The sequence below is a fragment of the Neofelis nebulosa genome, chromosome 13 (genome assembly GCF_028018385.1).
Source record: "Neofelis nebulosa isolate mNeoNeb1 chromosome 13, mNeoNeb1.pri, whole genome shotgun sequence".
NCBI lineage: Eukaryota > Metazoa > Chordata > Mammalia > Carnivora > Felidae > Neofelis > Neofelis nebulosa.
In genome coordinates, this window is record NC_080794.1 from 25,605,130 (window position 1) to 25,619,904 (window position 14,775).

Here is a 14,775-nt window from a genome sequence, read left to right on the forward strand (position 1 = left end):
GACATAATACAAGACTGCATTTCTTAATTTGAATGTTCTTTCCATTCTACCAAATTGTTTCTGAGCCCATCAGGATGGAGGCAGGATCGGGGGATGAAAAACAGCCCTAACTATATGGCCCCCTTCCTATGCAATATAGGCAAAATAAGCTATTCCAGAACCCACTTGTCACTCAACCATATAGCAGGTAGTCTCAAAACACTATCAAGACCAACTAATTTTTTTTGTTCTATACCTCATTTGTTCTCCCCCTGCCCTGTTAAGAAAGAAAGAAAAGAAAGAAAGAAAGAAAGAAAGAAAGAAAGAAAGAAAAAAGAAATCTTAAGAGCATACTAATAAGAACATGCTGGCAACATGTAATGCTCCTGCTCTGGTACAGTCCAAGAAGGCAGTTCTTGTATACTATGTTATTAAAAATCTCTGGGTGCTCATTCTCTTACTCATTCTTTCTCTTTTTAGAAGAGCTCCTTAAGACTCTGCTTACTTCTATGAAAAACACTTAAATAAGAAACAATTAGCTATTAAAACACACACAAGTTGTCTATCTCAAAAACAAAACCTGAAAGGATTTATCCCTCATGGAAAAGTTGCTGCCAACAAAACTTCCTCTTTCCATAAAGCAACAACCCTTTTTCTTTTTTCTGGAATGTCACAAAAATAGTCAAAGCCATCAAAGGCCATTATTTTTGCTAATACTCCAATCTTCAATCCCCTCTAACTGGGGACTTCCAAACGAAAAGGCTAATGAACTCCAATTTACGAATGCAACCACCAACTTAATTAGTAGTAACACAATGCTACAGAATAGTTCCTGTTTATACAGACAAGGTCTTAACAACATTAAAGGTTTAATGCTGTCATAAATTTTAATACAATATTTTAAACACAAGTGAATTAATCACTCTCAAAAGTAAATTTACTTAGCTGGGTAAGAAATCCCCAGCTTCATTAGTATTCTGTTACATTGATAAATCCTCCTTTGTCATATCCGAGGGTTCACAGGATTGGCACTGGCTGTAGCTATATAAAAAAATCAATCAAACTAATGAATATTCATCAAGTTACTGCTCTGAACAGATTGATGGCATTTGTCTTCATTCTGTTATAAAGGGAGCAAGGGCTTAAGCAAATAACAGCCTCACTGGGTGTCACACTAGAAAATGAGAGGGTTGTATTAAATGATTATTAAGGCTTCATTCTTGCTCTAACTAAATGCAGTTCTATAACTTTATATGTTTTGAAAAGCTCCAGGTACTGAAGAGTGTGTCAGAGTAGGGTAATATGCAACCCCTCCACTCAGATGCAATGGAAATCCAAGTTAAAATATAAATACATCATCTTGGAAAGGAGGCAAAAGACATTATCAGACATCACCTTATCAAGGCTTAGCTCTGAGCACCTAGAGTACCCAGGATGAGTAGTTGCTGGGAAGAAAATGATTGAAGTAAGCATTATAAATCAAATGCCCGTATGAGTCAGGCAAAGAGCATAAATAAGTTGGCAGATCTGGGTAGGAGTTGTGGAAAAATGGATGGCTGCTCCTCAGCTCCTGCTAACTGTTGCCTTGTAGGGCCCTGGGTATCCCATCTCCAGATTTTCAAAAAGAATCTCCAAAATCTATAAACATGGTGATTTTAAGTTTGTTTATTTTGAGAGACAGAGAGAGAGAGACCGAAGCGGGAAAGGGTCAGAGAGAGAGAGAGAGAGAATCCCAAGCAGGCTCTGCACTTGACACAGGGGTCAATTTCTCTAACCATGAGATCATGACTTGAGCCGAAATCAAGAATCAGACACTTGACCCAGTGAGGCACCCCAAAACCTTAGGATTTTTAAATACTGAATCAAAATATTTTAAAACATTCTGTAAGCCAAATGTATCTCCACACTTTAGATATACCACGGATCTCTGCTGTGGGGCACTGTACAAGGAATATAATATAGGGACAGCAAAGACATGGCAAAAATGAGGATGGATGCAGTGAAAGAGGACAGAGGGGGCTAAATCAGTATCTGAGGTTGGCTCTGTGGAAGAATATGCAAAATGGAAGGTTGGAAGTGGTTAGGATAGTGTTTCTAAACTTTTTGGGGTCATGAGTGACATAAGATTCTGATAATTGCTTTAGAGATCTTCCCTGGAAAACAACTTTTATGTAGTAGGCAGAATAATGGAGTGCACACACACACCAAGGTGCCCACGTCCTCATTTTTTGTCCCACTCCACATGTCACTCTTACGTGATAAAAGGGATTCAGTAGATATGATTAAGTTAAGGACCTTGAGATAGGGAGATTATTGTGGGTTATCTAAATCAGTCCAATCTAATCCCATGAATCTTTTTTTTTTTTAATTTTTTTTCAACTTTTTTTTTTTTTTTTATTTTTGGGACAGAGAGAGACAGAGCATGAACGGGGGAGGGGCAGAGAGAGAGGGAGACACAGAATCGGAAACAGGCTCCAGGCTCCGAGCCGTCAGCCCAGAGCCTGACGCGGGGCTCGAACTCACGGACGGCGAGATCGTGACCTGGCTGAAGTCGGACGCTTAACCGACTGCGCCACCCAGGCGCCCCTCCCATGAATCTTTTAAATCAGAAAATCTTCCCTGGGCATGGTCAAAGAGAGATGTATGGAAGAATGCTCCGAGATGCAATGTTGCTAGCTTTGCAGTGGAAGAAGGCGCACAAGCCAAGCAATGTAGGCATCCTCTGGAAATGGGAAAAGGCAAGGAAATAGATGGATTCTCCCCTAGAGACTCCAGAGAGGAATGCATGCCTACCGACACCTTTATTTTAGCCCAAGGAGATTCATGTTGGACATCTACTGAACTGTAAGATTTTGTCAATGTGTGTTGTTTTAAGCCACAAATTTGTGGTCACTTGTTACAGTATCAACAGAAAACCAATATGATATATATACACTCAAACTTTAGAAAAAAATTCATAAACCTCTCTGAAGCTCATCCACAGACACAGATATAGGCTCCCTGTGTTAGAAAGAGCTGACAGACAACACAATGCTCTGAGAGCTAAAGGTATGAAACTATTTCTCCTAGACATGCATGCAAAGATCAGATCCCATCTCAACACAATTAGCTCAAAAATCTCACTTCTACAAGCATGGATTAATTCTCTGAAGACTAACTGTTCCTTTGAGTCTTGCTAAAGTGACATGTGACCCCTTGACAGCATAAAGATCTTTCTTCCCCTTTTCAAAGTGTTCATTATGCAAATAAAATATTCCCCCCATCCCCAAGAAGGTGGCATTTTACACCTGCTGAGATACAGACTGGTTCCTTCCCTCACTTTGAGTCAGACCTAGGTCTGGAGTGTCCTGTTACAGTATCATGTATCTATCAAGATCTTACTGGGCACCATATGCCTCAACCTGGTCATATGCTGACTTAAAAGGGAAGAGGAATGTTATCAGGAATGTGAGATACCTGACTCAAAGTTGTTTTTAGCCTCAGATCTCATTTCACCAGTTCATCAAATTTCACAATCCCTGTAATATTTTGAGGTTTTTTTAAAGTTTCATTAGAATGTCCCTAGGTGACGTCACCATGTTTGTGACAAATAACTCTGTAGTTTAAAGGTTACCAACCCAACCTAAATACTAAACTTAACAGTACCAGATATAAGTGGCCTAACACCACTTCTGATCTGAGACTTAATACCAGATCCTGTGATTCCTAAAACTGGGGTGCAGAATATTCTGGAATGGTGCTAGCTCAGAAAGCTAGATCCTATCGAAGTGGAACCTGGGGGCTAGAAGGGAAGAGAAGAAAAGGAAAACAGGATATTTGGGGTCCTATGGAGGTTTGCTAAGATGCAAAAGTGGCCAATGTGTTGGAGAGAGACAAGGATGATTTAATGAGGAAGGCTGCCCAGTGACCCTGACTGTATTCAGTTCCTTTTTCTGACATGCAGAGGAGGTCTAAGAACCTCCTAAGATGTTACAAACTTGTGTATATGTGCATCTCTGTTTTTCTGAGAAAAGGTGTCATAGACCTGAAAATCCGAATTCAGCTGTAACTACCCATCTATCCTCAAATGTAAGAATTGCTGCCTGGTACATTTCCTCATCTAGACTATTCTCATTCCATACTCTCAGCTCTTACTAATCATATGTGAATGATTCCCAACACAGAATCCTATTAAATTTCTGACTTGTCCTCTGATAACAGGAATATTACCACTTACCTTCCCCGCTGTAGATAAGAGATAAAATGGTTTAAAGTTGCCAAACATCAAGTATATATTCCATACACACACACACACACACACACACACACACACACACACACAAATAATTTAGGGTTTTTTTCGTTTGTTTTGTTTTGTTCTATTATTTTAAAATATGCATGGGTATATAGTTGGCTATATTCTTGCTGAGAAAGGCAGTTACAAGTCTGGTAGAGGGGAGACAGTGTCACTACACAAAATTGGTTCTAGTCAGTCTAAAACAGTTTAATTTATTATTTTTTATTTTTTTAATCTTTATTCATTTTTGAGAGAGAGAGAGAGAGAGAGAGAGAGAGTGCAAGTGAGGGAGGAACAGAGAAAGGGAGACACAGAATCCGAAGCAGGATTCAGGCTCCAAGCTGTCAGCACAGAGCCCGATGCAGGGCTCGAACTCACAAACTGTGAGATCATGACCTGAGCTGAAGTTGGACGCTTAACTGACTGAGCCACCCAGGCACCCCATAAAACAGCTTAATTTATAATAAGGCTTCAAATAGGAAGGAGAATGCTCCAATCAGCAGAGAAATGACAAGGTTGAGTCTTACCTGACCTGAGGTCACGTAAGAATAAACAAAAAAGAGGTGGCAACTTGTGAGAAGGGTGATTCAAGACACCTATGAATACAGTTGAAAAAAGAGTCACCTTGCTTTTGGGGTCCCTCCAAAAGGAATCTATGATTCTAAATTTAGTACTTGAATATTTTAAAGCAAAATTATATACTACAGCCAACTCCTCTGTAGTTGTTGGTTCATTTAGGCTGTGCTGCCATAAAAAAAAAAATCTAAAGGTCGTGCTCAGAAGCACTCTCTTCCCACTGAGTGAGGGCTAAGATTACGCTGTATACAAGATCCTACCAAGACAGCTGACACAACTAGCAGCTGAATTCTTTCTTCTGTTTATTTCCAGAAGAGATTTTCCACAGACAGCTGCAATGTCAGGCTCCCATCAGAATGCCATGCCAACTTGCTGCAGACAGCTTTCCACCCACATCCTTGCCCTGGACCCAGGGCTGTCTCCAGCAGGTCTAGCAGACCAGAGAGGCCAGCCCCTGGACTGCTTCAAGTGTCCCAAGGATACTACTTGGGTCAGCATTGAAGCACACCTGGTATGCTGTAACCAGACATTTGTGGGTTCAAATTCTGGCTCAGCTTTTTCACTTGTGCAATATCAGGCCAGGGACACAATGAATCTTGGGCCTCAGGCTCCTCCTCCATAAAATGGGGCTATAAATACTTACTTTATGAGGAAGTGATGAAGGCTAAATGAGATAATATATAAAAAGAAACTGACTTGATGTCTACACTGTCATCACTAATTATCATTATCATGGAGGAAAACATTTCTAGCATGGAATGAAAGAGTACAAAATGAAATCAACATTTCTTTCTCCCAGACTATCTCCTGTCATCTCTGAGCTGTAAGGCTGATTATCTCCAAAATGAAGACAGTTACAGTAGGTTATTTACACTTCTCTTCAATTCAGACTCAATGATACTCTCTTACAGCCCCTTAAAGCTGCTTCTGTGACTTGTAAGGAATGCCAGCCAAAGTCGGAAAGCCTTGCCTCTTGTATGGGGGTGACAAGCACCAGCATCAGCATTTCTGGGAAAGCAACACCAGGCACAGCACAACTTCTGACAGCAAAAGACCCACCTTTGTTGAACTCGCACTGTTTCTTGGCACCTGAAAGGGTGATTTTGTGGACTCTCGTGGTCTTGCGTTCCTGTTCTCCCCCGACACTCTGGTTGGCTGGGTACCACGTGCTCTGTCTCCTGCAAGAAGAAACAGCAAAAGTAGAGGAGCTGTCAGAAGCCATCCGGTCTCTAGTGTTCCACAGCGCTCTTCAGCTGGGAGTGGGTCTCAGGGCAGGGAGCACAATACAAAACACATTCTGCCGACTATAGTTGGGGAAGGAGGCCAATAAGTGATTTGAAATTCAAGAAACCTCTTTCTGTCGGTTGCTACAAGATTACAGAATAAAGAGAAAAATAATTAAAAATCTAATGTTCAAGTGATGATATAACCATACATTAAAATTTTCACATTAAAATATTATAAAAGGATATTGAATAAAAAGATATATCTGAAAATATAATTTCTGGAATATTTATAGCATTGGCTCGTTTTTGTAAAAACAAACATATGTATGAATGTACACACACATATTGAGATACCATAATCTTAACAATGACTAACTCTGAGGTGTCATTTTTTTTTTCTTTTGGGGACTCATCTATATTTTTTACAATAAGCATACATTATTCCTATAATAAGAAATAAATTTAAGTTAGTCTGAAATTTAAGGAACATATCATTTTTATAAATACCAAACATGCTTGATATTCCTTCTCCCACTCCCTCTCTCTGACATGCACACACACAGAATACACACACACACACACACACACACACACACACACACTTGCCATTAGCTACACTGCATCCAAAGAAATCACTACATTGGTTATCCCATGTTGCAGTCTACTCATGAGTTTAGAAGAAGTCCAGAATGCCAAACTCTGCAGAGAATATCATAAACAAATCGAAGCAAAAATGAATCTGGATTCACTATAAAGACACACACACACTAAAAATGAAAGATTTATATACATTCAACAGCTGAACCGCTATAGTCTTTGAGCTGTGCCAAACCCCTAATAACAAGTTTTCCTAACAGCAAAATAGCCCCTCTTTACCTGATTAAAAAAAAATACTAAAACTATAATCAGTAAATCCAGATCGCTGCCATCATGCAGTGAAAAAAATTCATGTGCTGCAATACATTTGGGTCTTAGTAGTATAGTGTGGTGGCAATAGAGACCAAGATTTTCTATTCTGAGTGTGGGCTAAAGTCAGTACAAGTGACAATATGTCAAGTCACTTTTCCAAAACACTAGACTAATGTGGTGGGGCTTTTTGCCAAGTAGTCATCACAAGCTTGTAAAACAAAATTACATGGATACTTTTCTATAAGAGAGTTAAAGTGGGGAGTGGGGACAGAGATAAGGAAAGGGATTAATTATGCCACCAAAATCTTTTAATTCCATTTTTCTAAGCCTCCAGCTTCAGGCAGAAGACACTCTGGAAGTAGTAACTGCTTATGAAAAATTCTACAACTACCCCAAAACTGGCAAGTTTCCCCAAACAGTGGCTTTCAAGTGAGATAGCTCACTTGCAAGGTATGTGACCTTAGACAAGTTACATTAACTATCTGGATCTCAGTTTCCTCATCTGTAAAATGGGAATAATATTCTAAGGTCACAAAGTTGTTGAACAAGATGTCACTAGAACATCTCTTACTTCCTGTCAACTGGAGGCACACAGCAGATGGGAGCTATGAATGCTAATATTGCTTTTATAAAAATTCCTTTAAAGCTCAATATTCTGAAAGTAATGTTAAGGAAACCTTCAGAGATTTAACCCAAATAAGTTTATCAAAAACACACCTATTTTTGTGGCAGAATGCTTGTTTCATATTTCTATACTATTAATATCATTTTAAACGTCATATTTAGAAGCCCAATACTTGTAGGCCTAAAGGAAAGACTCCTCTAATCTCTAAAAAGTTTAAATCTGAAATTTCCATCTTATTAAAATTTTTCCTTTTAGGAAAAAGTAGGTTTTTTTTTTCTTTTTAAAGACGATGTCTTATCTAATCCTTTGAATCCACAAAAGTTTGAGAAGGGTTATAGGCCACACATGCTGGACTGCCATGGATTTTATGATTTATCTTAAAGATGAATAAGAGGGGGTGTCTGGCTGGCTCAGTTAGAAGAAGATGTAACTCTTGATCTCAGAGTTGCAAGTTGGAGCCCCATGTTGGGTGTGGAGATTACTTAAAAAATTAAAAATCTTTTTAAAAAGATGAATAAATGGGGCTCTGGAGAAAGTGCCATAATCCTCTCAAGTCACAGATCTCAAAGCGTTGCAAGAGGAGAATTTTTCTCTGGCATGGGTGGATAGAGTATTTGGGGACATCTGACAATCAAGTCCCTGATTCAAGAGGAGAAAAAAATGGCATTGTCAGCCATGCTTCTGCCCACTAAGAATTTGAAACTTCAAGATGGTATGGAGAACTTGGAAAGAGTAAGGACTTTGGTATAAAGCATCCTGAATACCAACCAACAGAGCAGACTCTGATGCGAAATATAAGCATAATTGTAATGATGGATGCTGCACTTTCCAATGACAAAATGTTAGATCATGCTCTAAACTGTTGATCTCCAAAACCTCCTCAGATCAGAAACAAATCCAGCCTCTCTCTGAAAATGCTGAATGGGTTCTTCCTTCCAAAGTTCCTATGAGTTTGGAAAATCTCATTTGTAAGAAAAGGAATAAGTATTTTTAGTTTAGTCCCTTCCACTCTATTATCTCTTCATGGAATGGCTCCAGGTGGACCAATAACCCCAGCAAACCCCACATGGGAATCAAAACCTTCAGGTGATTCTCACTTGTAGGCTACATGTCTTCTGGCTGAGGCCCCAGGCATCATGAAGTGAAACAACACCTCCCTATTATGCCCTAAGTGAATTCCTAACCCACAGAAACCACGAGACATAATAAATACTTGTTTTAAGTGTTATACAACTATAGATAACTAAAATACCACTACCTTTTTTTTCTTCATCTAAGATACTACCAAGTATAAAAGCCAACATCAGTTTAATTAAATAACATGTTAGGAAAAAAAATAATGCCATATTAAATGCATCCATCAATTTTAAAGTATAATCAGCTATAAGAAAGGTCAAAGTGTGAAAAATGTATGTTTTGGCATCAAGGAAATTCAGATCATGCCCAGCAAAACACAGTACTATGTGTGACACAAAAGCAGTCTTGCCAGTAGGACACACCAGAAAAAGCAACTTCAAGAGTCTAATCTAGAAGTTACTCAAGAACCTCATAGGAAATAGGGGAGTAAATCCCAATTCTTACTTGCTCCACTTTTAAAAATAATTTCATGATTTTCCTTAAAGGGATAAGGCAGAAAGAAAAGGGATATCATTCTAAATAAATTAATAAAACAATAGCTTCCAAAAGTATTGTGCTGCCAGGTATCATTTATTCATAAGGACATAAGGGAAAGAATATATAACAAGAACAGTAATAGTCATAGTTATTGGCCTTTATAACAGAGATTTAGCTAGACACATGAGAGACCACGACTTATCCCCCTTGGTGAGTTCACATCCCTATTCCAGTTGGGTTCCACCACCTGACAAGTGACAAGGTTAACTAGGACTGCCAAAGAAAGTTCTTAGAATAGATAGTGTACTTGTGTATGACTGAGAGTGAACATATTCTCCCTGCCAACCCCCCAAAGGTGACAATATCTGAACAAGAATAATATATTTAATTAGTTTTGCTCATTTAAGCTTCATTATATCTTTGTTTGGAATCTGCTATGACACCCCACCCCCCGCCACCTCAAAAATTCTAGAACATTAAAGCAGGATGTTTATCTTAAAATGACTGAGATATATTTTTACTCCAAAGGGAATCACCTACTATAAACCAAGGATGTTGACAGTTGAGGAAGTCATATAAAAGTGATTAAGACAATCTTTCCCCCAAAGAACTTTAAAATCTACTGTTTGACAAACACTAAAGTGTGAGAGAGCAGACACTAACTTGCTCACTTCTGTGTTAATGTACTTGCCAGATGGGCAAGTCCAAGCTGACCAATGGAAGTGAAGGAAGAAGCCAAGACCCTCCCCTCCAGGCTTGTCTCCCTAGTACCTGGCCAGGCAGAGTCTGGGTGGGTACCTATATGATGAGTCATCCTACCTCTTCTCTTCCTCCCAGCCATTCTCTATCTTTTGATCTCACCTCCTGTACATCCTAATTCTAGCCTCAGTGGAGTGATTTCTTGGTTCTCTGCTATATGCAGGGCCAATCACATCGACTTAGCTCTGATATGAGTAAGGTAAGTGTCACACAAGCATTATTTCACTCATTTTCTGACCCAGGAGCAGAGGCCAGGACAGTATGCACAATGACAACAGAGAGACTGTCTGTTGGATTGAGAGGCTTGGAACCTCAGCTGAGTCAAGGAAAAATTAGCTGCCCCTAAAGTGGGAATAGTGAAATATAATATTTTGCCCTTGTTGGGATTTTAGTGAATTCAGCTGACTCTTACCGAACTTGAGAGAATCTAGTTTTGATCCAATGGCATGGCCACAACTTCAGGACCTTCCAAGTCCCCCAATTTGTACAAATCCATAACTCAGAAGAAAGAAAACAATTTCCATCCTAGTCTTAGTTTTTGCTCATCTACGCTAGCTTGCCAAATCAGAACACTACCTTTAGACCTCAAAGATACATGCATCCTTTAAATCTTCCTTTCAAGATGTGGTCAGTCAAAACATTAACTCTTTTCAGCTTCTCACAGTTGAGGTTTTATTACGTCCATTCTATTCCAAAACTGATAAAACAATTTACTTTCCTCAACTACTGGCTTAAATTGTAAATTAAACAGATTTGTAACTAATCACTCCATTGCTAATGCTTTGCATTTTTCAGAGCATGTTCTTCCCAAGTGCTCTAAATACTACATGATTAATACTTCTGATATCTCCATAGTTTTGAAAAACAAAAATATTCATCTCTTACAACAAACAGGCAATGTGTTATAAGTGTACCCTATCCTATGTCACCCCAGAGTACCTTTTACCTTAAATCTGCACACATCTATGAAAATGACTTAAAGTCCTTTTGAATAATTGGGGGTTTTAAAGACCTTTCCCTTGATTAAAAGAATTATCACATTCATTTTATAATTGGGGGAAAAGAGGCTCTGGAAGAGCTGATTAGAATATCTTCTAAAAATGTGTGTCATTATTATTTTAAGTATTCTGGATATTTAAGAAACAGTACTTAGGGAACTGTTGTTTCAGACCTATTTTAAAAATAATTTCTGGGGGCACCTGGGTGGCTCAGTCAGTTAAGTGTCCAACTTTAGCTCAAGTCATGATCTCTCAGTTCATGAGTTCGAGCCCCACATCAGTGCTGACAGCTTGGAGCCTGAAGCCTGCTTCATATTCTGTCTCCCCCACTCTCTGTCTCTGCCCCTTCCCAGGTTGTCCTCTCTCTCTCTCTCTCTCTCTCTCTCAAAAATAAATAAATAAATAAATAAATAAATAAATAAAATTTCTGCCTACCTTCTTCACTATTTCAACACAGAAATAAAATAAATTATGGAGGAAGATAGGCATAGGTTCAAAATCCACACATATCCTCAAAGTAGGATCTCCTCTGATCCTATTTTCTTATCTGAAATACAGAGATATCATTAAGTTTACTGTTTACATTTGTAAGAATTTCTAGTAGAAAACAGATATTCAAATTATGCTATCTTGTCCACTTTCCAAATCAAATAACATTCTTTGAGTGCCTGATCTATACCCGGCACTAAACTACACACTTTTAACTTGTATTTCCTCTTTTAAAACCAGGAGGTGGATCTCACTGTGCCACTTTCACCCATTGAGAATAAGTGAAAACAAGACAGGTGATGTATTAAGGCCAGAAATATTGTCTTTTATGCAAGTGATGCCTTCCAGAAAACCCTGAAAATTTCAGTTTAACTGATATTTATGCATTTTAAGGCTACACATTTCCCCACTATCAAAAGTACAGTGTTCCTATGAAATCTTCCAGAAGTCATGGTGGTATAAAGCAAAGCAGCAATTACCATTAGTCTATATGGCAAAAATTTTTTTATTCCCAGACCCCAAAAAGTAACCTCTCTTACACCTTTCTGATACCTTAGGACACACAAAATAAATCTAGATAAAGCACGGATGTTCACAGACCCAGTTCAAAGCTATGGCAGCTTAATGCTGAGATTCTGAGTAGAATTCCCAGGAAAGCAGCTTGGTAGCACCACACTAGCTGTTCAGGGTGCATGCTCCCTCTATAATGGTTCACTGTAAAACAAACACCCAATGCTATTTTCACCTTTTGCCTTTTTTCATGAAAGTAAAAATCCTCTTCAGATTTCTTCTGGTTAGTGAAAATATGTACCAATATAGGTCTTTCATAAAACTCAATTGGCATAACATGAACTTTCAAAACCCAAGGGATATCTCTATTATCATGACAGACGACAGTGAATATTTTGTTTAACCAGCTAAAGTTGAAATATTTTAATAAAATAAACACAACTTTTATTCAATAGTCCTGAAGTGCTTTGAAATTATGCAAATCTTGATAAATTTGGGGGTAGTTGCATTATTTCAAATTGTTTCCATTCAGAGACTTAATATGTTATATTCAATATTTAATTCAAAATTGCATAAAGTAGGACCACACTGAATCTTTTGAGCTATAGAAGTCAGATCCTAGCTCTAATCTCCTAAACTCAAATTCAGAATTCTTTCCATTTTTTCAACATCCCAAATTTATTATTCTCAAGTGACAAAGCTAAAACTATTATTTGGGGAGTATAGAGCCTATCAAATAGTGGAGCACTCTTCCTGAGAGATTTTGGGCAAGAAAGAGTTTTATAGAGTGAGAAGAGACAACATGGAAACAGGGAATGGTTGGCTAAGAAGACAGGGGTTTCCTTATAAGGCTAGTGGGTCCTATTTTCTAGGTTAGATAAGCTAGATAAGGCTAACTTGCACAATTGTGACTAATGTTATGTTTTCTTGACAGGTGTTTTCAGTAAGTGCAGGCTGCCTTAGTTTAGATTTGTGACATGGGCTAGGCCACTGGGATGGCCTCCATTTTGTGGATCCCAATATACAAATTAACTTTATCAACTTCCTCTTTTTGATATACTCTCAGTTGTACTGCAATTATTGATCAAAATTTAAAGTATTTGTGCCACTGTGAGCTACTACTCCTTGTCAATGTTGGAGTCAGGATGACTCTCTGACCACAATTCATAGATTAGGATATCAAAGTCCCTTAGTTGGCAGTTGTTCATCCCATTTTTTGTCATTCTAGGCACAGGAAGACCATTTGCCTCATTACCAGTGGCTGCATGCATGCCTTTAAAGCTTTTGAGAGAACACAGTGCATCCAGGTGACTATTAGAATGGCTATAAAGTGAATAATACCCAATATTTGGAGGACACTCCAATGCCGCAATCCCCAGGGACCAAACCGACTTAGAGTAAATAGATCAAAGAAAGACTTCACTGAAGCAGTTACTTTCTCAATCCAAATGGTTTGTTTATATATTTTGTAAAACAGTCTACACTTCTACAGAACTATTTATCCACCAGTGTGTTTCAGAGAAACTGAGGCATTGAAAATGGGGGAAGAGGTTTATGATGGTAATAATGACAGAATCACCAGCATCATACTAAATCCAACAGTCCACTGGAGGCTGGATAGCCCACTTTTGTAATGGTCTGAGATATATGAACAACGGTGTTGTCTTTCCAGGCCAGAGCAAGACAATAGGTTGACAAAAGAATGACAAAAACCTTCATGGTGTAAAAATTACGAAAAGGATTGTTGGAAAGGGAAGAAGAAATGGAAAGAATCATTCTCAGTGTTTTGTGAGGAAGCAGTCTGCTTCAACATCAGCTAGTTTTTTTCCTAGTCAGTTTGATTTTCATGTCTCTAGCATTTGCACAAGACCAGATGTCAAGTGGAGGCTTCTCCAGTTGTGAAATAAGCACCCAAGTTTAAACATCTTGTTATTTGGCAATGGTGTCTGTGTATGAGAGTACTTGGTAGATAGAGTCCTTTCCATTAATCTTAGTTTTGCAAAATCATTAGAATAAAAAGTGATTGTCTTAAAATAACAAAATATTTAAAAATGCACATGGTTAAAGACCTGATGAGAGTTTCTTTGATGGTTAAATGTAGTTATTTCTGTGGCATACAGTAATTTAGAATAATAATTGGACATTAAAGTATTGATAAATTTCTAGAAACTCTATAAACAATTTCTGGAATACCTATGTTAGTAACATATATCCATACACACATAACCTAACAAGGTTTATCATTACTTATTTGACAATGTTTCCCACATAATTTAACATATCAAATAAACCTAATTTCTTTAACATCTCTCTTTTCCAAGGTGAGATTCAAATCTTTTGAGATTTCCAGGGACCCTCTGGGATATATCAAAGTTACTTTAAGGTCAAAAAGGTTCCTTTAGAGTTTGATTTGGTGAAGTTGTCAAAATGGCAAAAGGTTTGAACATTTGACTAGGTGAGACCACAGATCATTATCAAATATTAATTAACTAAATTGACAATAGAAGATTGTGAAAGGCAAACACAGGTTACATTGTTATGAATGAGACTTAGTTCCTAATATTAAGAAGACTGGGTTCTCTTAAGTAATCTAAGACCTGATATAAAAACAACATGAAACAAAGGAAATTATTTTGCTAAGAGAAAAAAAAAATCTTTGCTTTGCAGGTAGATTGCCCTAAAAGTAAAGGGAACAAACAACAAACCTTTCACAATCATTTATCCAGAGCGGACCGAATAGTACAGGAATATCTTTTTCACAGAGAGAAAACCAAATTTTAATTTTGCTTCAGGGCACTCTTAATAACAAAACTC

The 14,775-nt window shown here is 38.0% G+C and overlaps 1 protein-coding gene across 3 annotated transcripts in view; it reads right to left on the reverse strand.

The window, feature by feature from the left end:
- The window catches only part of FAM13C (family with sequence similarity 13 member C), a 177,950-nt gene that overhangs the window by 104,150 nt on the left and 59,025 nt on the right, over nt 1-14,775 (reverse strand). For all 3 annotated transcript variants that reach the window (XM_058696377.1, XM_058696376.1, XM_058696375.1), the window contains one exon: nt 5,891-6,009. In XM_058696377.1, the coding sequence (XP_058552360.1) occupies nt 5,891-6,009 (119 nt within the window). The remainder of the gene's footprint in view (nt 1-5,890; nt 6,010-14,775) is intronic.